The 21,208-nt window shown below is 39.4% G+C and overlaps 1 protein-coding gene and 1 long non-coding RNA gene across 4 annotated transcripts; one reads left to right on the plus strand and one right to left on the minus strand.

Annotated features, from left to right (window-relative positions):
• Positions 1-874: 874 nt before the first annotated feature.
• Positions 875-11,985, minus strand: SNRPB2 (small nuclear ribonucleoprotein polypeptide B2). 2 transcript variants are annotated; one of them, XM_047745971.1, is made up of 7 exons: positions 11,915-11,985; positions 9,625-9,714; positions 9,063-9,235; positions 5,054-5,194; positions 3,225-3,275; positions 1,704-1,792; positions 875-1,253 (listed from the first exon to the last, which is right to left on the minus strand). In XM_047745971.1, exons 2-7 carry the CDS (start codon positions 9,686-9,688, stop codon positions 1,094-1,096), a joined length of 678 nt encoding a protein of 225 aa, XP_047601927.1. In that variant the 5' UTR covers positions 9,689-9,714; positions 11,915-11,985; the 3' UTR covers positions 875-1,093. The 2 variants fall into 2 exon arrangements, with proteins under 2 accessions (XP_047601927.1, XP_047601928.1); XM_047745972.1 differs by having other exon boundaries at positions 9,625-9,710; positions 11,915-11,938.
• A 119-nt stretch (positions 11,986-12,104) lies between these two features.
• On the plus strand, positions 12,105-20,776 carry LOC125109206 (uncharacterized). Of its 2 annotated transcripts, none has more exons than XR_007130152.1 (3): positions 12,105-12,504; positions 15,287-15,411; positions 18,975-20,776. It is a non-coding gene; the product is annotated as an uncharacterized LOC125109206 (long non-coding RNA). The 2 variants fall into 2 exon arrangements; XR_007130153.1 differs by having other exon boundaries at positions 15,287-15,364.
• Positions 20,777-21,208: the final 432 nt, after the last annotated feature.

The raw sequence follows: 21,208 nt of genomic DNA on the forward strand, positions 1-21,208 counted from the left end.
ATAGCATTCTCTTTCCTTGTTTTCCCAGAAAACATGTTACTCCTAGATGGCCTTTAACCAATTAAATGCTGAATGAAAACCTTTGTGAAATGCCTACGACCAGCAAATTATACTCATTTATTTGAAGAACACAAGTTCAAATTTGGTTCCTGTCCAAGTCTCATTTTCTTCTAACACTTAAGGCAATTATTTTTACCATTAACACCAAACACACACACACACTCTTACCATTACCACACACACACACACACACACACAGAGCAATCCATATGAAAAAAAAAAATTACAAAAAAAATCTAATGAAGGGCTTGATCTAATTCTCCTTTTGTTAAAATGATTCAATGGGGGCATTTGGGTAGCTCAGTTAGGTGTCTGACTTATGCTCGGGTCCTGGGCTTGAGTTCTGCATCCCTGCCTCTATCTCCGTACTCAGCAGGGAGTCTGCTTGAGGATTCTCTCTCCCTCTGTCTCTGCCCCTCCCCCTGTTCTGTTCACATTCTCTCTCAAATAAAATCTGAAAAAAAAAAAAAAATTCAATGGTTCTTTGCCATTAGCTGCTCCAAAATAATACTAGGAAAATATCCAATTATAGTTTCATATATTTCCTTTTTTTTTTAAAGATTTTATTTGACAGCGAGACAGTGAGAGAGGAAACACAAGCAGGGGGAGTGGGAGAGGGAGAAGCAGGCTTCCCGCTGAGCAGGGAGCCTGAGGCAGGGCTTGATCCCGGGACCCCAGGATCATGACCTGAAGCGAAGGCTGACGCTTAAAGACTGAGCCACCCAGGCGCCCCCCAGTTTTATATTCCTTAAGAGGTGCTCCAGACTAGCATAAACATTTGGTGATAGGACCATGGAATAAAAGAAGTATTAGGTAAAGAATACAAATAGAAGTTTATTATACAAAATTGAGGTCTTCATATTTCATAGTTCACTAAGGCTAAACAAAGACTAGGTATTTTTTAAAATCATTCACAAAAAATTTCACTTTCACTCCCCCCTCACTCCAACTATTAAAAAATGGCCTGACCAAATGTTATCAAAACAAACACTATAAACAACACCAAGTCCTTTAAAGACAACTATCCAATATGTTATTTCTTGGCATAGGTGATCTTCATGGCGTGGGACGGTGTGATTTTAAATCCCTGTAAAGCATCCCTGGCAGCTCCAGCCTGTCCGTCATTTTCAAATTCAACAAAAGCAATGTCATGCCTCCCAGGTACCAAACGTACTTCCTTGAAGCCAGGAAACCTGCAAGAGGAGAAACAATTTATACACGTAAATATATAAAGGATATCAAATACATAAATGCTCAGTGTTTAAATCAGCAACTTCCCAATGCCGGTCTAGGAAAAGTATCATATCCTACCAAGAATCCTGAAGAGGCTCAAAGAGTCTAAAATATAATTAATAATGCCACGAAAGAAGTGTAAGTGTAATGTAAGCTAGTTCAATTTTGTCATTGTACCAAAGCTTTGTTTTCTGTTTTACTCATCAATTAGAATAATTCAAACATTAGAGGTAATTCAGCTTTTTATTTGCCAAATCTACAGACTGGCTTCAACTTACATCATTAACCCCAGACCAAATCAAGGAAGCTACAGGAATTACTGTCGTGATACACAAAAGGATTCAACCCACAGAAGAGCTGTTTGTCCTGTTGGGAGGCTTTCAGAACAGACTGGTTTATGAAAAACTTACTGATTAAACAGCATGGATAACATCATCTCATTAGTCTCTTCTGGTAAATTATTGAGGAATAAAATATAGTTTGGAGGGTAATCAGGGACCTAATACAAAGAAAAAAGGCAAAGTTAGCTTCAAGTATAAAAAGTATAGCAAGCCACTTCAGAGAGCTACATTCCAGTTTATTAAAGATTATGAATGTAGCACCACATCAAACACTAAAGCTAAAACACAGTGACACCAGAGAAATAAACATACACCTAACAGCAACTAAGGAGACATTCAAGTCACTTCATACAGATCTGGATAATTACAAATTTTATTAAGGTTAAGGTATTTAATAGTATTTAAAACAATGTTTAAGTTTTGAGCATCCAGAGTCACTTGTACAGGAAAGACTGTCAACTAGATTACGTAACGAAAGAGCCAAACAAAGCTAGAAATGGCAGCAGTGTCGCCCGACTCCAGCTGGTTACCCCAATAACACTCAGATTTCAATCCTCAGTTACTGTTTACAATCTCCCAGCATTTAAGAAAATTTAGAACTACCACTTTGAGTAAAAGTCACTACTACTTGGTGACTTTTAATACTGTCTGCAAGTAAATAGGATCTACAGAGCATCTAGTTACAACCAAATGGAACAAGTATTATTAGATGTTAAACTAGTTATCTGACACCCTAAGCTGCAGTTATAGAGAATTCTAGGGACAGGGTCATCCTGTACCTAAGAGCCTCTCTGTATTCAGGCTACTTTCATGAAGAGAAAAGACGACGTTTAAGGCTTAGAGAATTAAGTGCTGGCATTTGTAAACTGAACTACAACTGCTGAAAGACTCCAAAGGAGGGAGGTGGATAATAAAAGGAAAGGAAATAAAATAAAAGGAAAATGCACAAAACTTCAAGTCAGAGAAGAAAAGCTCTGAGGTGTAAGGAATTCTCTGGACTTAAGAATCTTGTCAGACTCTAAGCATCCAAGGAACCAAGGGGAAACCATCAATATCTAATTAAGGCTTTATCTTTGAGGCTTCCAGCAGGGGAGATTTGCTAAGAGGTTTCTAAAACCTATATATAAAGAGACATATACTTGTTCTCAGAAGCCAGAGCAAGGGTAACTATAAAACCACCTTGCTCTATTAGAAAAGACAGTTCAGTGCTTTGAGCAACTGGTATGGAAAGACAGCCTATTCATCTGGCCAGTTTCCCCAACCTGTGTGTCTGTAAAGCCCTGGGCTTTGTACATACTGTGGGGAAAATAAAAATGTTCGCTCCCAGCCTTTGTAGAGTTTAAAATCTGTCATTTGTATTCCATCACTGAAACATTATGGAAAGAAAGGAATAAAAGTCAGATGTCATTTTTTACCCCCTTAAAAAAATTAAAATGTTTTGAGACGTGAGTTTCTATATTGAAATGTTATATAATTTAATGTCTTATACAAGGAATTTTTTTTCAGTTTTTGGAGAGAGGCAAGTTGTTGTATATTACTGGTTTATAATTTTACTTTAAAAAGGAAGCACCACATGGAAACAAAGATTACCTGAGGATTTGGTGTTGAATTTCCTTGGGTATTTGCTGCATTTGGTGCTCCCTAAACAAAAGAAATAGAAAATAGTTAAATTGCTGATTGCTCTAAAAAAGCAACAGGTGATTATAATTTTAATTACTGCATAAAAATAACATTAATTTTTAAAAGACCACCTACTAAATGGGAGAAGATATTTGCAAATGACATACCCAATAAAGGGTTAAGTATCCAAAGTATATTACCAACTGATGAAACACCCAAAAAACAAATAACCCAACTAAAAAATGGGCAGAAGACATAAACAGACATTTCTCCAAAGACATACAGATGGCAAACAGACACATGAAAAGAAGCTCAACATCACTCATCATCAGGGAAATGTAAATGAAAACTACAAGGAGATGTCACCCCACACCTGTCAGAAAGGCTAAAATCATAAATACAAGAAACCACAAATGTTGGTGAGGATGTGAAGAAAAAGGAACCCTCGTACACTGCTGGTGGGAATACAGACTGGTGCAGTCATTCTGGAAAACTGTATGGAGGTTCCTCAAAAAATTAAAAATAGAACCACCCCACGATCCAGTGATCACACTATTGGTTATTTACCCAAATAATACAAAAGCACTAATTCAAAGGGATACATGCATCCCAATGTTTACAGCAGCTTTATTTACAACAGCCACCCAAGTGTACATCGATAGACGAATGAATCAAGAAGATGTGGTGTATATATACAAGGTAATATTATTCAGCCATAAAAAAGAATGAAATCCTGTCTTTTGCAAGAACATGGATGGAACCACAGGGCATAATGCTAAATCAGTCAGTCAGAGAAAGACAAATACCATACATTTCACTTATATGTGGAATTTAAGAAACAAAACCAACAAATAAAGGAAAAATAAAAAGGGAAAGAGACACAACAACAAACAGGCCCTTAACTACAGAGAATAAACTGATGGTTATCGGAGAGGAGATGCAGAGAGGGATGAGAGAAATAGGGGACAAGGAATAAGGAGGGCACTTATCGTGAGGAGCATGGAGTCATGCAGAGAAGTTATACTATACACGTGGAACTAACACCACTTATTCTAACCCTACTGGAATTAAAATCTTAAAAAAACACATTAATTTAAAAATATTCCTTATTCCATTTAATTTTACGTTAAGAATTTACACTGTATCTGAGTCAAACTTTAACTTGTCAGTTAATTTTGAAAGATCTAGTCCAAAATTTTAAAGACTATCATAAAATTTAACCTCTAACCTTTAAAATTATGGAGAAATATATATGAAAAACCAAGAACCAGTCTTTCCCTTTTTTTTTATAAAAACAATTAGACAAAAGTCAAGCATTATACTTCATGAAACTGATTTCTAATCACTTTCAGTCCAAAAGTAACTACATTTTGGATGATAATCTCACTTTTATTTCAAATTAGATTTTTGAATCCCTCAACTATTCAAAGAAAGCAGCTTTGTGGAGCACTCAAGATTAAAGATAGTATCTACAGCATTACTGGCAGGCAGTAGAACTTGAGAATCCAGCAGATATTAATATATTTTGAAGAATGATGGAACTAAATGTCATACAAATTCAAATAAAACTGTTTAATATAAATCTGCATATGTAAAGGTTTATATTTAATTTGGGGCTTAAAGATAAATATTGGAATTCCAGAACTCAACCAATTCCAGCTTCTAGAAAGTGCACCTTTTAAACACACATAGGCACATACAGATACCCGCCCCAACCAAAAATCATCCCTTAAGTGGAAAATGGACATCTCTGTCAAGTTCTTTACACCCAACAAACCTAGGAACTATGTTCATCTCACCTGACCAGGCTTTTTGTTTGCAGTGGTTGCAGTCTGTTCCACAGTTTTTGCTTTTTTCTTTTCCTTCTTCTTTTCTTTGTCAGCAAAAGTGCCACGCATTTTAGATATTATATCAGAATCTGTTTTTGCATACTGGATTCGCTGTTTTAATTATTTGGAAACGGTTACTATTCATTATGCTGAAGGCTGTTTATACTCTTCATTAATATTTCAAATTTCATTACATAAATACACTACAAGCCAGTTTTAAACACACCCCTAAGGAAATCTGTTAAATACACTGAGCACCAAATGAAAATAAATTGTGATCTCTGATTCACAACTTAGACAAAGTTAGACAACTATGCTTATTAGAAGCAGACCCATAGATTTTCATATGGGAAACACAGAACTGTGAAACATCTGCACCACAGGTTCTCTCAATTTTATGAAACAGAGAAAAACGCACTGGAAAGCTGTCTACTCCTTGGTAAGGACTCTCAATTAAGGGGTCAAGATGTGTCGATTAGCTGTGGAATGTATCATGTGGAATTTGTTATTTCCACAAGTAAAGTATTAAAGATGGAGAATGATTTCCCTTTGAATCCAATCTATGATTTTTAAATAAAATGACTAATAGTGGCAACAACTTAAACTTTAAAATGCTTTGAATAGAAACAAAGAATGGCATATCTCAGCTAGTGCAACCAGGCCAGCAAGAGCAGTATGCCAGCGAGACAAGAGGTTTGTGTTTAAAAACCCTAGTCCAGGAGAGCATTTCGTGAATTTTATCGTGCATTCTAACTACATGGAAGGCTGCAGATGCTGATGCAGTAGGTCTGAGTGAGGCCCAAGATTCGCAATTCTAATAGGCACAAAGTGGATGATGGGTCCCACACTTCGAGTAGCAGGGCCCTGACCTAAAGCATTATCACACAGTTAGATTCAACACCAATCACCCAAATTTTTGCTAAGAGTTAAACTGTTTTCTAGGGCGTATCTACCTGCAAACTGCAATTTCTATTTCCAGGAAACATTTCCTCTCTGGAGCTGAAACCAACTCTCCGCCTATACCAAAACACAAGAGTCCTACAAATGACTATCTAAAACTGCCTTACAGAGTTAAGCGTTGCATCTCAGTCTGAAAATTTTGCTTAATTTTGCTTAAACCAAACGAAGTCTCTTTTTTTCTCCCCTAGAGATGTGTGTGCTGGGGAAACAACAGAGGAGCACCCTAGCCTCACCTCAGCACCCACAGCTTTCTCTGGCTACTCTGGGCTGCTGTACCACAGGGTTTCTAAGTGGACTTATCCCTGTAAGCAACTGCTGGTTTTGCATGTCATCATCTAATCAGAAGGACAGGCTTAGACTAACTGACTTAGTCCCAAGGACTCCCTGCCATCTCCTCTGTGTCTTCAACCTTCTCCCTGACCTGAACACATCTTGGGTGACCTGTCCTTATGACAGAGTCACCTGTGAAAATCTCTGATCCCAGGCATCATTCTTAGCTGGCTGGTCTATACTAGTGATTCTCAACCACAGGTGGTTTTGTCCATAGGGGACAACTGGTGCTCTGAATGGAGAGTCTGGGTTGTCATGCTACTGGCATGTGTGGTACAGGGATGCTGTTAAACCCTCTGCAATGAAGGCGATAGACCACCACAACAAGAATTATTCAGGTCAAGATGTCAAAAGTATCAATGCTGAGAAACCCTGGTCGAGACTAAATACCCATAAGGGATAAAAAAGTACACCCACTGGTTAGAGAAGGAGCAAGGTTTACATTTATGCCAAAGGTTTCATAACAGAAGCCATTTAGGAAGATGGTTCTACTTTACTGAGGCATTTTTTGGCATTAAATAACCAAATATCCTTGAATCTGGGTAATTTTGTTATGAGTTCCAAGTTACAGCAAATTTTGCTTACTTCTGATCTGGTATGTTGGGAGTAAAAACAAAAGAGCAACTAAAACCACCTGAATAAACACAAAGCAAGACAGCTCAAAGAACATTCTTCTTCCTCTTCCAGGATGCTGGAAATTTGGCAGTCTTCCTGCCTTGAAAGCCTTCCTGAAGGCAGAGAATGGAACTCATAAAATACTTTCAGTGCATTTTTAGTCCACTGGACTTTTTCCATTGACTTAAAATAATTAGTTGGCAAAGTGAAGCCAGTGCCAACAATTTCTAGCTTTCCTGTATCTGAGTAACCAGCGCATGCAAACTTGTCATCTCAACTCAACAAAACAAAATCCTCTACAGGACGAAACTGTTCCTCCATATTAATGTAAATTTAGATTTAAACTAAAACCCAAATCTTATGCTCCTGCCAACTGCAATCTTCTCCATTATACTATTTCTTCATACTTACTAAGACAGACAAACTTGTTTTAGGAAATTCCAACTTATTAAAAAGAGTATATGTAGGCACAATCCCAGTTTTCTGAGGTGGGCCTTTCCACACAGCTGGTGCCCATCAGATGGGAAGTGATGGGAAAAGGGGAACTGGATAGAAAAGGAGAAGAAAACTTGCTCTAGTAATAGAGAAAAAATGCCCACTCCTGAATTAAACAATGTGTTACATAAAGGCCACTGACCATGGCCTGAACCACTGAACAGAGCCAACATTGCCTATTTTTGTAAATCAGGTCTTGCTGGAACACGGCCACATCATCTATGGCTGGTTCTGCTGCCATAAAGACAGAGTTAAACAGCTGCAGGAGAGATCATCTGGCTCACAAAGCCTAAAATACTTACTATTTGGCCCTTTAGGACAGTGTGCCAACTCCTAGTTTTGGGGGGAAAAACTGTAATACTGGTTGTCAGGTTAAGTTTCGAGGCCTTGTACTGCCATCAGTTGTAATAATATAACCCAGACTGGCAACTAACCTTTCTGTGCCTGATTCTTCATTTCTAAAATAAAGGGATTAGACCAGAATCTGCACTACAGACCATGGGCCAAATCCACCCAGGCCATGGCCTGTTTTTGTATGGCCCATAGGTTACGGACTTTGTTTTTTCCTACAGTTTTAAAGTGTTGTTAAAAAACACACACAGACACAGGAATATATGACAGAAACTGTTTGTGGCCCATAAAGCCTCAAATATTTACTACCCAGTCCTTTATAAAGTTTTTGATAACCTCTGAATTAGCCTAAAGGATAGCCAATCTGCTTGCATTTTATAGGTACTGAAAATGAACACAGGCACACACCCAGTCAATGGCAGAATCAGATCCAGGGCCTGGAAACTCTGGACCTTGGCTCTTTCCTCAAGGTCTCTTTTCATTCCATTCCAGTCTCAGGAAAAAGCACGAGGAATCTGTACCCAAGGTACTCTGTAGGTACACAGGGTTCCATTGATTAAAAATAATTAGTTGGCAAAGTGAAGCCGTGCCAACAATATCTAGACAGTGGCCTCCTAACTGAGTTCCTTAGTCCCTCTCAGCCCTCTCACTATCCAGTCCTCACCCAGCCGCTAAATGTGAATCTCAGGTCATTCCTGAGGTTAGTACTTTCTATGCATAACTATTTCACTGTTGCTCACCGTTTATTCATCAGTAACAACCTAGGACTTTAAAACCTATTGAACTTTTCTTAGATCACTGCTTTTTCGAGATTGCATGGCTTCTGATACGTATTTTGCTATGCTATTTTCTGAAACTTCATATTGATTTCCTCTTTGACCCACGATTTTTGTGTTCTGTATTGTTTTACAAGTTTACAAAGGTTTCTTTTTCATCTTCTGAGTTAACTTACAGTTCTTCTGAGATGAGAATATTGCCAATACTGCCACTATTTTTTAAACATTGTACACTTAGATATATATTGTTTTTGCCCATCTGAACTATAATAAACTAGTGAATTATAAACTCTACTATTACTGTGTTTCTAGAAACACAAATGTGTAAATAAAATAAACCCAAACTTGCTTTAACATATAATTAAAAGCAGAAAGAACAGCCATAATTTCAAATGTGTATCTACAAACCTAACATACCATTAACAGTGATTAAAATAGTAAGACTGCCTTACCATTGGTTTACCATAAAATGGAAATCCTTGTAACTGTCTCAAGGCATTTGTGGATGAGCCCAGTTCCTTAAAAATAACAAAGGCTTGCCCCCTCATCTTCATCGTCTTTAAAGCTACAATATCTACAACGTGGCCAAACTGAGAAAACAGGGCATACAGGGATCTCTTCAACTCTAAGCAAAAGCAGAGGGGAAAACAATTTATTTGTGAAACAATGACAAAACTCTTCATAAAATGATACTGCTGAGTATCCCCCATCATGCATTTACTTATTTACACAAAGTTACATATTTTAATAAAATCACATTATACTACTGGCCATCTAGTTTTTAAAAGTTGTTTCAAACCACTTTATCTATGAGTGAAAACACATTCACCAAATTTTCAGTCCTTACCTATTTGTTTTTAAAAAGCCTTAAAATTCTCACACAAAAGGAACAAGCTATTATTTCAGGTACCGACAAAGATTACTACATGAGAAGCTTTGAAGCAGTACAGTTTTTAAGACGCTAGTAATTAAACGCACTTTGGTTGTGAACAAACGTTTTTTAAAAGCACTTACCTTCTTTTTTAATTTTGTCGTTCATATTGTTGATGTAAATTGTATGATTTGGTCTGATATCCATGTCTGGAGTTAAACTGTTCAAATTGCCTAAGGAGACAGTAAATATTCTGTTATAAACAGGGAGCATTAACTCACACTGTGGTGTGTTATCATAACACAGGGACTATTAACGTCTCAATTTTCTTTCAAATTTTCAAATTCATCTCAAATTTTCTTTCCCAAATGTCAGAAAATACCAGTTCGTGAGTAGTCTTTAAAACTTCTCCAGCACTTGCTAGCGCCTCCCCGGCCCCGGCCTTTTTTTAGTGTTTTATTTAATTATATGAGAGAGAGAGAGAGAGTACAAGTAGGGGTGAGATGCAGAGGCAGAGGGAGAAGCAGAATCCCCATGAGCAGGTAGCCGATGAGCAAGGGGCCCATGAGGGACAAAATCCCAGAATGTTGGGATCATGACCTCAGCTTGGGATCATGACCTCAGCTGAAGGCAGATGCTTAATGACTGAGCCACCCATGCACCTGGGTTAGCCCTCCTTTTTAAACAAAAACAACAGTTCTCAAGCTCAAAACTTGGTGGAGCACCAGTACCGAGGCAGATTTTAATAACATTTCACCCAATATATTTATTTTTATACTTACCTTTCACTTGCAACGAACAATAGTTTTTTCACTTGCCTAACAAAATAACTTTTTTTTTTTGGACAGAGACAGACACAGTGAGAGAGAGAACACAAGCAGGGGGAGTAGGAGAGGGAGAAGAGGCTTCCCGCTGAGCAGGGAGCCTGATGCGGAGTTCAATCCCAGGACCCTGGGATCATGACCTGAGCCGAAGGCAGACCCTTAATGACTGAGCCACCCAGGCATCCCTACCTTTTGTTTTTTTAATAAAATTATATTATTTATTTACGTAGGATCCACACCCAGCATGGAGCCCAATACAGGGCTTGAACTCAAAACCCTGAGATCAAGATATGAGCTGAGCTCAAGAGTTGGATGCTTAATTGAATGTGCCACCAGGCACCCCACTTAATGAAATTATTTTTAAAATAATGTTTTAGGCTTTAAGGGAAATGAGAAAGAATCTAACAAACGTGTGCCCACTAAAAATCATTAAGAGAACATATTAATGAAGTTTGCCCAGCAATACTTCTTGAGTACACTTAAAAAGTGCTTTCCTACAGTTACTTAATTTATACACATCATCACCAGCTGTCCTGACTAGAAGGTTAACTCTAAAAGACTTGAAATTATGGAATTCAGAAAGAGCAGTATGACATGATGGTTAAGAGCTCAGATTCTCGTACCAACCTCCTCTAAATTCAAATCCTATCTATGCTTATTACTAGCTGCTTGACTGAAGACAAGTTCCTTAATCTCAGGTCCACGGCTGTAAGATGGGGCTGGTATAACAGCATTTACCTATCAGAACTCAGAAGACTAGATGAGATAAAGATCTGGCACAGCTCTCCAATGGGCATGGAGCACTTCGAGTAGCTGTTATTAATGGCTACTACATGTAAAGTACTTGTCTGCCTACCGTTAGACTAACCGTTAGCTAATAAACAGCAGGCCTGGGGTTCCACCCTTGTTCTCCTCGTCTTTTGAACTTTTCTTTCACACTCACTTCGCTATTTCATTTTTTAAACCGTTTTTAGTTGCCAACTGTGACCCTGTTTTATTTCCGTGGGTGCCCCTCATATTCCTTCATTTCACCAATTTTAAATCCACTGTGTGCGAACAGTATAGGAAGCCTGAAAAGGAAAGAGCCTACAGAAGGACTGCACTAGTGCGGAACAGGTGAAGGGTAACGCTTCTCAGATTTGCGATCCCCTAACCTGGAAGGGCTGGGGTCGCGAAAACGACAAGACCAAAGTGAGAGGTCAAACTGAAGGCGGAGTTCTCAAAAGGGAGGCTCTTCCAAGATCTCCCGCGAGGTCTGAGGGTGGTGTGGACCAGAGCAAGGCACCTGGAGTCCAAAGGGAGCCTCCCGCCTCTCCAGCCACAGGCACGTTCGACCAAAGCCCCAGGAAGAGATCAAACGATCGCCGACCCCAACCCTTCCCACTAGAGACAATTCTCCTAGATTTGGAGGCCTAGAAGGACCAGCGCGTCAGTTTCCAACCCCCACCCCCACCCTCTCGCCAACACCTCCGCGAACTCGGGAGCAAACAGACGCCATCCCCAGCACCGAGCCCCGTCCAGTCCCTGTTCCCACAAACCGACGTCCGGCCGAGCGGCGACCCACAACCCGGAGAAGGGAAACAGCGAAGAAGAACGCGTTCCAACTCACCAGAGGCCTAGGCCAGTTCCCAATGAACCGAAAGCCGGAAACGGAGCCGCTACCGGAAGTTACGCTACCACGCACCTCAATCAATCGCCGACAAGTCCAGCAGTCGAGCTCAGAGTCGATCGATGCCTTCTAGCTCCAGCGGCGGCTGCTGGGACTCTTTCTGCACATGCGCTTACCTGGCGGGCGGGAAGGGTGGCTGGGGAGCAAGAAGCTTGTAGGAACCTAACGGATTAAATTGGAATCCTGGGGTCGTGCAGCGAGGCGATAGGGAAGGTCGGTGATTCCTTACCCAGCCACGACTTTGTGTAGTTTTACCCCACGCGACGGTGCCTTTCATCTTTCCAGATCCTGTGTAGTTTTATAGGCAGCCCCTGGGAAGGTTCCCTGGTTTCGCCCTTCTCAGAGCTCTGGAGGCCTCTGGTTTAACATCACCTTGAGGGCCCCTGGTACGTCCCCCAAGGGTCCTCTGATTACTGATGCTCTTGAGGGAACGCTTCTTACCATTCTGCTGATGAGCTTGAATCCCGGAAGAACTCAGGTTGAGGCTTCAAAGCTGAGGGAACTATGTCTTGCTTCCTCTCTCTCACCTGGTAAGGCAACCACCTCGAATAATTGCCAAGCAAGCACCCCTAAGATCATCTGCCTAAATTCACTGGGGGGGAGAGGGGGAGCCCCTACCACTCTAACCATCTTTTCTCACAAAATGCCTAGATTGTTCTTGGATAATACAAATTGTTGATGTTGATGTCTAGCTGAATGGGAATCCAAAAAAGTACATGCGGTTATTCTTATATTCATCGAATGTATGTAAAGTATCATCTGAAATACGAAGCGGTTGTTAAGAGCCAAGGGAAATCTCATCTTGTATCTTCCGATAACCTTAAAAATAAAACTTACTTTACCAGCAGTGGGTTTACTTGGGAATGACAGGGAATTGTAAAATTCAAGACAAGCGAGTACAGCCAAACCCCACAAACACAGTAGGGGAATGTTATTTTTATGGAGAAGGAGGAAATTGGAAGGGGTTGTTTTGAAAGAAAGTCCATTGTTAAAAAGCAAGATATCTGGGTAATGAGGGTTTCTCATTGGCTGAGTTGTAGAAGTAATGAATTTCTTAGAGGAGAGGCATTATACATCTTTTTTCTTTCCGGACCTGTAATTGATTATTCTTTCCCACTGAGGATTCTTTCCTTTGGTCTGTGATTGATGCTAATTTTGGAGTTTGTAATTGACAGTTCTTCTTGTAATTGACATTGAGTGGTATTCCCCTTTCTAGCCTCCCCAGTCCACTTTAGTGAGGTTTCCCTTTATTAATTTTCACACTTCCCCTTAATTATCTCTCTGAGCCTCCTTTCCTCATCTGTAAACTAAGGACCATAGTAATACCTCCTTTTGGAGCTATTGTGAGGATTAAGTAAGCTAAATGTGAAGTGGTTAGCACACTGTCAGACACAAAATAAATGTTTTATAAGTGTTATTTCTAAATGCTGGCAATGATTTGTACGTATGAAGAGGCCAAATTGGTTGGTTTTATAACATGGGGGTTTTTGTTTTTTAAAAGACCGCCTGAAGTTGGAACAACCTGAAAATAATGTAAGCTCCTTAAGCGTGGGGGGTTTTTGTCTACTTTGTTCACTCAAGTACCCTCAGTAACTAGAAAAGTAACTGATACTCAATAAATATATTGAATGAATGAATGAAACTTCATGAAAAAACCAAGCAGCACTAAACAAATGTGATATTTTATGAAGATGCACTTAAGTATAGGACATAAACAATCACAGAAAAGCCTTATTTTCATATATATATACACATATATATGTAATAGAAGAACTATAACTAGTTCTGTCTCAGTTAAGGAATTATGAGGGAATATGAAGGGCATATCCTTAACACGTTAAAACAGAATATAAACTAAATATAAACTAAAACAGAATATAACAGAATATAAACTAAATTTCTGAGTAACAAAGGTTGAGCTGCCCTGCACATTAATATGGGTATCTGTGCCATTAATTATTTGTTTGATGCTACTGAGGATAGCTAAACTATTTCTCTGAAAATAAGCTATAACCTGACAGTATTATGCAAGTGCTTCTGTCCAAGAACTTATCATAACTATTAAAAGGGAATAATGTCGGACTTTGCCAAGATGGGAAGAAAATACCACAGGAAATACAGAGACCCAAAGACAGACTACACATCGCGTTTCATTAACAACTAAATAATGGCTACTATACATTACGCTGGGAGAAAGAAATCATCTAATGCCAACTGCATGCTATTTCCCAGGTTCTTCTCAAAAGAGCTAGAGCATTTGCCTGTCCTTGGGCAGTTGCTCCGCTCTTTCTAATAGCCTGTTAATGGTCCTCCATAGTTTCCTGAATGATTTTGAGAAACTGGTAATTGAAGGCAGGAATGAGAAAAGAATGAAGAGGAGAGAGGAGCTTTTCTGGTCTTGTGAGAAGCCTTGCATGGCCTGGTTATAGAACTCTATTAACAGTGTTATAATAGCTAAACCTTGGTCAGATATATTATAAAGCAGCTGGGGCTGGACACCCAGTTCCTGGACCTACTCTGAAAGCGTTAACAGAACTATAGTTCTGTTAATTGTGTTATTAACTTAGCTCCATGTTCTGTTTTTTTTCCCTACTTAATTATGTTTTATGGACCTCTTATCAACCATAAACTTTGCCTTTCCCACTCCTACTCCACTCCTACTCCTACTGTTTACCTACTGATTGTAGTAACATGATGGGGATCCGGTGATGCTAACATTTTTATTGAACTTATCTGCTTACCTGGTCACCAGGTCCCAAAGGGTGCCTCATTTTCTGAAAGAATGCATACCTCTGGTTGTGTCAAGGAACCCCCTCCCCACTCAAGGTTTCAAGGAAACTTTCACCCTCCTCTGTGTATTCACCTCCTTCCCCAAACATATATAAACTGTCCCTAGGCTCAACTGGGCAAAGACACTTTGCGAATGATCCCCTGCCTTCTCCTTGGGCTGCCTTTCTGATAACAAAGCTCTCTTTGCTTCAGAGTCGGTGTCTAAGACATTGGCTGGCTGTGCATTGGGCTCACGGACAAGTTTGAGTTCTATAACAGAACTGTCATTCCTTTATAATGAAATTCACCTCTTGAGGATCAGATCAGGAATCAGTGTCAAAAACTTACGTGTTTTTAAAAATAACAGAAGAGTAAATGGGTTTCCTTGGAGTTCGACTCAGTTCAGTCACTCACATTTCAGTTAAGCAACATGATTTACTTTCCTGTGGAACAGGTTTTTTATCAAACAAAGCCCAGAGGCAGCGCTATGACACCTTGTCCAGGCTTTACGTGTCTACTGATGATGAAACTCGTTTATTTTAGGGGTAGCAGAAAAATGCCTACAAACAACAGGGAATAAAATGGTGTCAAGACATCTAAATTACAAGAATGATAACTGAGGTGTCTCCGAGTGACTTGGAATACGCAAGTGTTTACTTACCTTATCTGTACGTGGTTTATGTTTCTCATTAAATGTTTTCAGTATCTTGCTGGAGTAGTTCTGAGATGGAGCCATGTTTAGAGGAAAACGCGTCATAAAACTGGTGGATAAATTTTGGCTTATTTATGTTAAGAGCCACAAAATGTACGACCATTTGTTTGTACCTTCTTTCTCTCCCCAGGTGGCAATTACATTAAGAAATTTATGTAGAGTGAAATTATTTTCACAACAAGCGTTAAACAAACCCAGGCATTATTGTTGAGCACTAAATTAGGTTTACCTTTTCCTAGCTGGTTGAGATTATGTTTGCTGAAACTTCCTAAAAAGCACCCCTACCCTTGCAAATTAGGGAGGAAATCTTCACTTCAGCCCTTCAATTTTATTCTTTTTGGAAATATTCTTGTTTTCAAGGAAGAAAAAAAAAAAGTCCCAGAAGTGACTATCACTTCTGATATGTACTACTGTGTTAATGGTAATGACGGAGTGCCATTCACATCCCCAGGAATAATATCCTCTCCCCCAGATGGGTGGGTTCTGAGCTAGGCTGTCATAATATATGCATTCCTTAAAGTTTCAAAGCAGTAGTTTGCCTTTGGAGACCTGATAAATAATCCAAAGAGATTTGTGTGTTGGGAGGGGGGACCTGAACTTCTTATTGTTTAATATTATGATACATGCAAGTTGTTCTTGGCATGGTGTCATCTGACCTCCCCTGAGGTCCTTGAAAGTAATGTCACAAAGCTGCCATTCTCTTCAAGACTGGAAAAAATAAGGTGCCAGTCTCATTAGGCCCACCTAGCAAGCAAAATATTATGAAGATAACAATTTTTAAGTAGAGCAGGTTTTGTTTCTATGATTTAAAATGTAATTTTTTTTAGTCTTGAGCCCTGTGACAATTGGAAAATCCAAATTTGAAAAAGGAAAGGTCTTTTTTTTTAAGATCTTATTTATTTATTTGAGAGAGAGAGAGTATGAGAGAGGAGAAGGTCAGAGGGAGAAGCAGACTCCCCGCAGAGCTGGGAGCCTGTTGCTGGACTTGATCCCAGGACTCCGGGATCATGACCTGAGCCGAAGGCTGTGGCTTAACCAACTGAGCCACCCAGGTGCCCCAGAAAGTTCTTTTTTAAATGTTGGAGCTCAGTTATGGAATTTCACACATGATACAGAATTAATTTTATGGATTTACCTCAGATATCCTAATCCAGCGCTTCTCAAACATTCATAACCACACAGGTCACCTAGAGAGTTTGTTAAAATCAAATTTCAATTGAGTTGATCTGGGATACAGCCTAAGAGTCTGAAATTATAGCAGGCTTCCAGGTGGTGCTGATGCTGCAGTTCCCCCATGATATTTTAGGTAGCAAGATCCAAAGCATTTCCTCTTTAAGAGAATTAATTAATCCATAGATTATCCAGTATCTCACAATAGTTAGCTCTGAAGTCACAGAGCTACGATCAGATACAGAATACTATCTTCCTAAGCAAACACAAATCAACTATTTCTTTCAAAGGAGGTACTATTTATCTGAAGCTTTATTTTAACTGCCTTTTACTGGGCATTTGGAAATAAATTTTAGGTAAGTGCTTGCTTCAGCAGCACATATACTAAAATTGGAAGGAAATAAATTTTAGGTGAGAGTGACGAAGTCTGGAACTTATATTCCTTATTGACAAGAGATTGCTTCATTGTTCATTAGGCCCAGGGTCACCTTCTAATTCATGGTACTCATCGTACCTGTGCACAAACATTCTGGTTCTTACCTCCTTCCAGGCTCATGGAGGGCCTGAACTTGTCCACAGCCTTTGAAAATCATCATAGTAGCGTAACTTGTTTTAGCTAATGAAACATATCCCAAGACAGAACCTCTGTCAAATGTAGGTCCCTGAGTGATTTCAATGATTAGGCACCTCCCCTACACACACATACACACACAGCATATGCTGCTTCAAATTGGTCATGTAACATAAGCAAGAAATAATTAACTGAGATTTGGGGGGCTATTTGTTAAGGTGGCATAACCTAACCAATCCTGACTTACATACTAATTGAAACCATCTCTGAGAATTAGTTCTTAGAAAGTTCAAGAGTTTGGGGATCCTGGCTGGCTCAGTCAGTAGAATATGCAACTCTTGATCTCAGGGTTCTGGGTTCAGGCCCCATGTTGGGTGTAGAGATTACTTAAGTAAAATCTTTCAACTAAAAGAAGGTTCAAGAGTTTTACAGAAGTAGTTTCACAATTAAGGACTGTTTTTGAGTGCATAAGAGGTTATGTAGCTGAGGTGGCTCATTTCTGTTGAAAGAAAATCAAAGTAATGAATTTATAACTGCAATTGGCCCTTGAACAATGCAAGTTTATACTGTGTAGGTCCACTTCTTTGCAGATTATTTTAATAAATTCAGTATAGTACTGTAAGTGTATTTTTCTCTTCCTTACGATTTTTTAGAAATTTATTTATTTATTTTAGAGAGAGAGAGCATGGCAGGTGGAAGAAGGAAGGGGCAGAGGGAGAGAGAAAATCTCAAGCAGGCTCCACGCTGAGAAGAGAGCCCAATGTGGAGTTTGATCGCAGGACCCTGAGATCAAGACCAGAGCTGAAACCAAGAGTTGGACACTCAACCAATGGAGTCACCCAGGTGTCCCTTCATTATGATTTTCTTAGTAGCATTCTCTTTTCTCCAGCTTACTTTATTAAGAATATAGTATATCTCATATATAATATACAAAATATGTGTTAGTCAATACTTACATTATCAGCAAGCCTTCTCATCAACAGTAGTAGTTAAATTTGGGGAGAATTGAAAGTTGTATGTGCATTTTCAACTGCATGGGGGTTCAGTACCCCTAACCCCCACATTAGGGTCAAATGTATATGATCCATGTTTTCAGTGGCCTTTATGTAGTAATTTAATTCTAGATTTATTGGGCACATATGTTAGATGACTATATAAGAAAATATCTTGAAGCCTAGCTGAGAGAAGAATCTGTGGTTGGTAGCTTTTTCACATACCTTCAGAGAAGGGTTCTAATGAAATAAAGAGATGTCACACTCACAGTCTAATTTTAGAGTGGTCAGAATCATCTTGCAACAAGAGACCAAGATATGTATAAAACATTTCAGGCAAGATTTAACATCATGAGACAGTTTGGATGCTTATCACAAAGAAGTTGAAAGAAAAAAAGTGAAGCCTCTAGTTTGAATTGCAGATTATTTTTGGACAATACAACCCTGGAAATTATTTCTGTCTAAGGAATCCAAAACAATTATGTAAATGAGGCTAGTACTTGCCATTCTATTTTGTTTAAGGTGAATGGGGATCAGTTCAACTATTGTAAATTTCCCTAATATCCACTGGCAGAAACATCATCACATACAGGTTAATGAGTTTATTAAAATGGATGTTGAAAAAATAAATAATATTTATCTATTATTGATATGGGATAGTCTCTCCTTAATCAGTCTTTTATTTTTTCAGGTTTAATATGAAGCTACTTTCTGACATTTAATGTTACCAAATTACTTCAGTTCCTGAGAGATATTAATATAACATAATATATTTTGTCATTTCAGTAGAAGATTCTGAGTAAGACCGGTCAGTTGAGAAGTCTGAAAGAAATTAGTTTTAAGCTATTTCCTCGTGACTGAAATTGCAGATGTCAGATTCCATTACAGGAGGCCAAGAGTAGAAGAGCTTCTCCCTTGTTTCATCCCAGGGTATCCCAGAAGCCTTTGTGCAGTGTTAAGCTTTAAATAGCTTAAAACAGCACTAAGACTTTGGGACACTCTTATCTTTATTGAACGAACCCCATGCTAACTACTGAAGACATGATTATAAGCAGCACAGACCTACTAGCTGGTCTCGTGGAGCTTCTCATCTCTTGAAGGTGTCAGACCAATAAGTAAATGCTTGCGAACAGCTACTGTGGAGATGTTCCCATTACTCTTGCTGCATAACAAACTACATGAGACTATGCCTCATGGACTCTGTGGGTCAAGAATTCAGTCAGAGTGTGGCTGGGTGATTCTTCTACTCCTGGATCGACTGCAGTCACTCCGTGGGACTCAGCTGGTGGATGGACTGGTCTAGAGGATCCAAACAGCCTCGCTCACATGTTTGGTGGTGGGAGAGCCTAAAGGACTAGCTCACATGGCACACACAACTGGAGCACCCATGCATGGTGAAAAGCCAGGTGGAAATTCAGGGTAGATGAATTTCTTACATAGGGATCAGGTACCCCCAGACCATGTCTCAAGAAAATTAGGTGGAAACTTCGTGACATTTTTGGACCTAGCCTGGAAAGTCACACAACAAAACTCACAGCAATTTCTTGTTGATTAACAAGGGAGTCATAATGTCAGCCTAGATTCAAGGAGAAAGAAATTGGATTCTATTTCTTGATGTGGGAATAGCAAATTCACACTGTAGAAACCTTGTGGGAAGGGAGATACTATTATAGCCATTTTAATTGTTAAAGAATTTGTACTTAGAATTAGCCAGCTGAACTAAGTTTAGATGATTCCACTTTTGTTGGCAACATCCAAAGCACCATAGTCAGGAGCTAGTTGAATAGATGCTTTATTCTCTTCATCAGGTTTGTTCAGAGTGTTGACCTTGACCCCATCCAGTATCAGTGTCATAGAGCTTCTTCATAGCCTGTTTGGTCTGGTGCTTGTTGGTTTTGACATCCACAAGGAAGAGAAGTGTGTTGTTGTCTTCTGTCTTCTTCATGGCTGACTCCGTTGTCAGGGGGCTTGATATTGGCATAGAGGTCAAACTTGTTTCTCCTGGGGGTACTCTTCTAGGGCTATTTGGGTTGCCTTTAGAGCCATAGTGTCTTAGGCTATCAAAAGTTGGGTGATATGAAGATCTTCTTTATGACTATCTTCAAAAATACAACCTTCCAGAAAAAGAAAGAAAGAAAAAATGGAGTTGTAGGGAAAGACTTTATAGAACTAAAAATAAGAAAGACGGGTAAGAAAGACAATAGGAGGAAGACAATGGAGACCTCCATAGGCAGAGTAAATACTTCTTGCAAAGGCCCTATGGTGAAAAGGAGTTTGCCAAATTTGAGAAACAAAACAAAACAAAAAACAGCTGGAGCTGGAGTTTGGAGAGTGAGGGAGAGGGTAAGTTTCAAAAATCAGGTAGTATCTTGCAAGCCATGTTAAGACATCCAGACGCTCTAGTAAGAGCAGTGGGAACAAGATGTTTAAGCAGAGAGTAGCATGATCTGAGGACTTGCATGGATCTTTCAGAATAAATTGGAGGGGTCAGTTCTGATCTAGTTAGGAAATTGTTGCAGTGTCCATGCTGATGATGAGGGTTGCCTGAATTAATATGGCAGACAGATTTGAGTTTCATTTAGAGACATAATTAAGAGATCTTGGGGCGCCTGGGTGGCTCAGTGGGTTAAGCCTCTGCCTTCAGCTCGGGTCATGATCCCAGGGTCCTGGGATCGAGCCCCATATGGGGCTCTCTGCTCCGTGGGGAGCCTGCTTCCTCCTCTCTCTCTGCCTGCCTTTCTGCCTACTTGTGATCTCTCTCTGTCAAATAAATAAATAAAATCTTAAAAAAAAAAAAAGAGATCTTTCTGTGGATTGAACGTAGAGAGGATAGGGATTGTGAGATGTATTAGTTTCTGACAGCTGCTGTAACAAAAGTCAAAAGTGAAATAAAATGGAGTCAGTTATGTCAAGGGGTCTTAAAATGGAGACAGGAGGCCATTAAGAAAATGGGCCCTTTGCACACTCTTACTGGGTAGAACCATGAACTTTAGAACTGGGCCAAATCCCAGAAATTCCTA

Source organism: Lutra lutra, chromosome 9 (genome assembly GCF_902655055.1).
Source record: "Lutra lutra chromosome 9, mLutLut1.2, whole genome shotgun sequence".
NCBI classification, from domain to species: Eukaryota; Metazoa; Chordata; class Mammalia; order Carnivora; family Mustelidae; genus Lutra; species Lutra lutra.

Excerpts from the sequence above, each read along its gene's own strand:
- SNRPB2 (XM_047745971.1), bottom strand. The coding sequence starts at position 9,688 with ATGGATATCAGACCAAATCATACAATTTACATCAACAATATGAACGAC. Across the intron at positions 3,276-5,053 it reads CAAACAAAAAGCCTGGTCAG|GGAGCACCAAATGCAGCAAA; the intron begins GTGAGATGAACA and ends TCTTTTGTTTAG. Across the intron at positions 1,793-3,224 it reads ATTCAACACCAAATCCTCAG|GTCCCTGATTACCCTCCAAA; the intron begins GTAATCTTTGTT and ends TCTTTGTATTAG.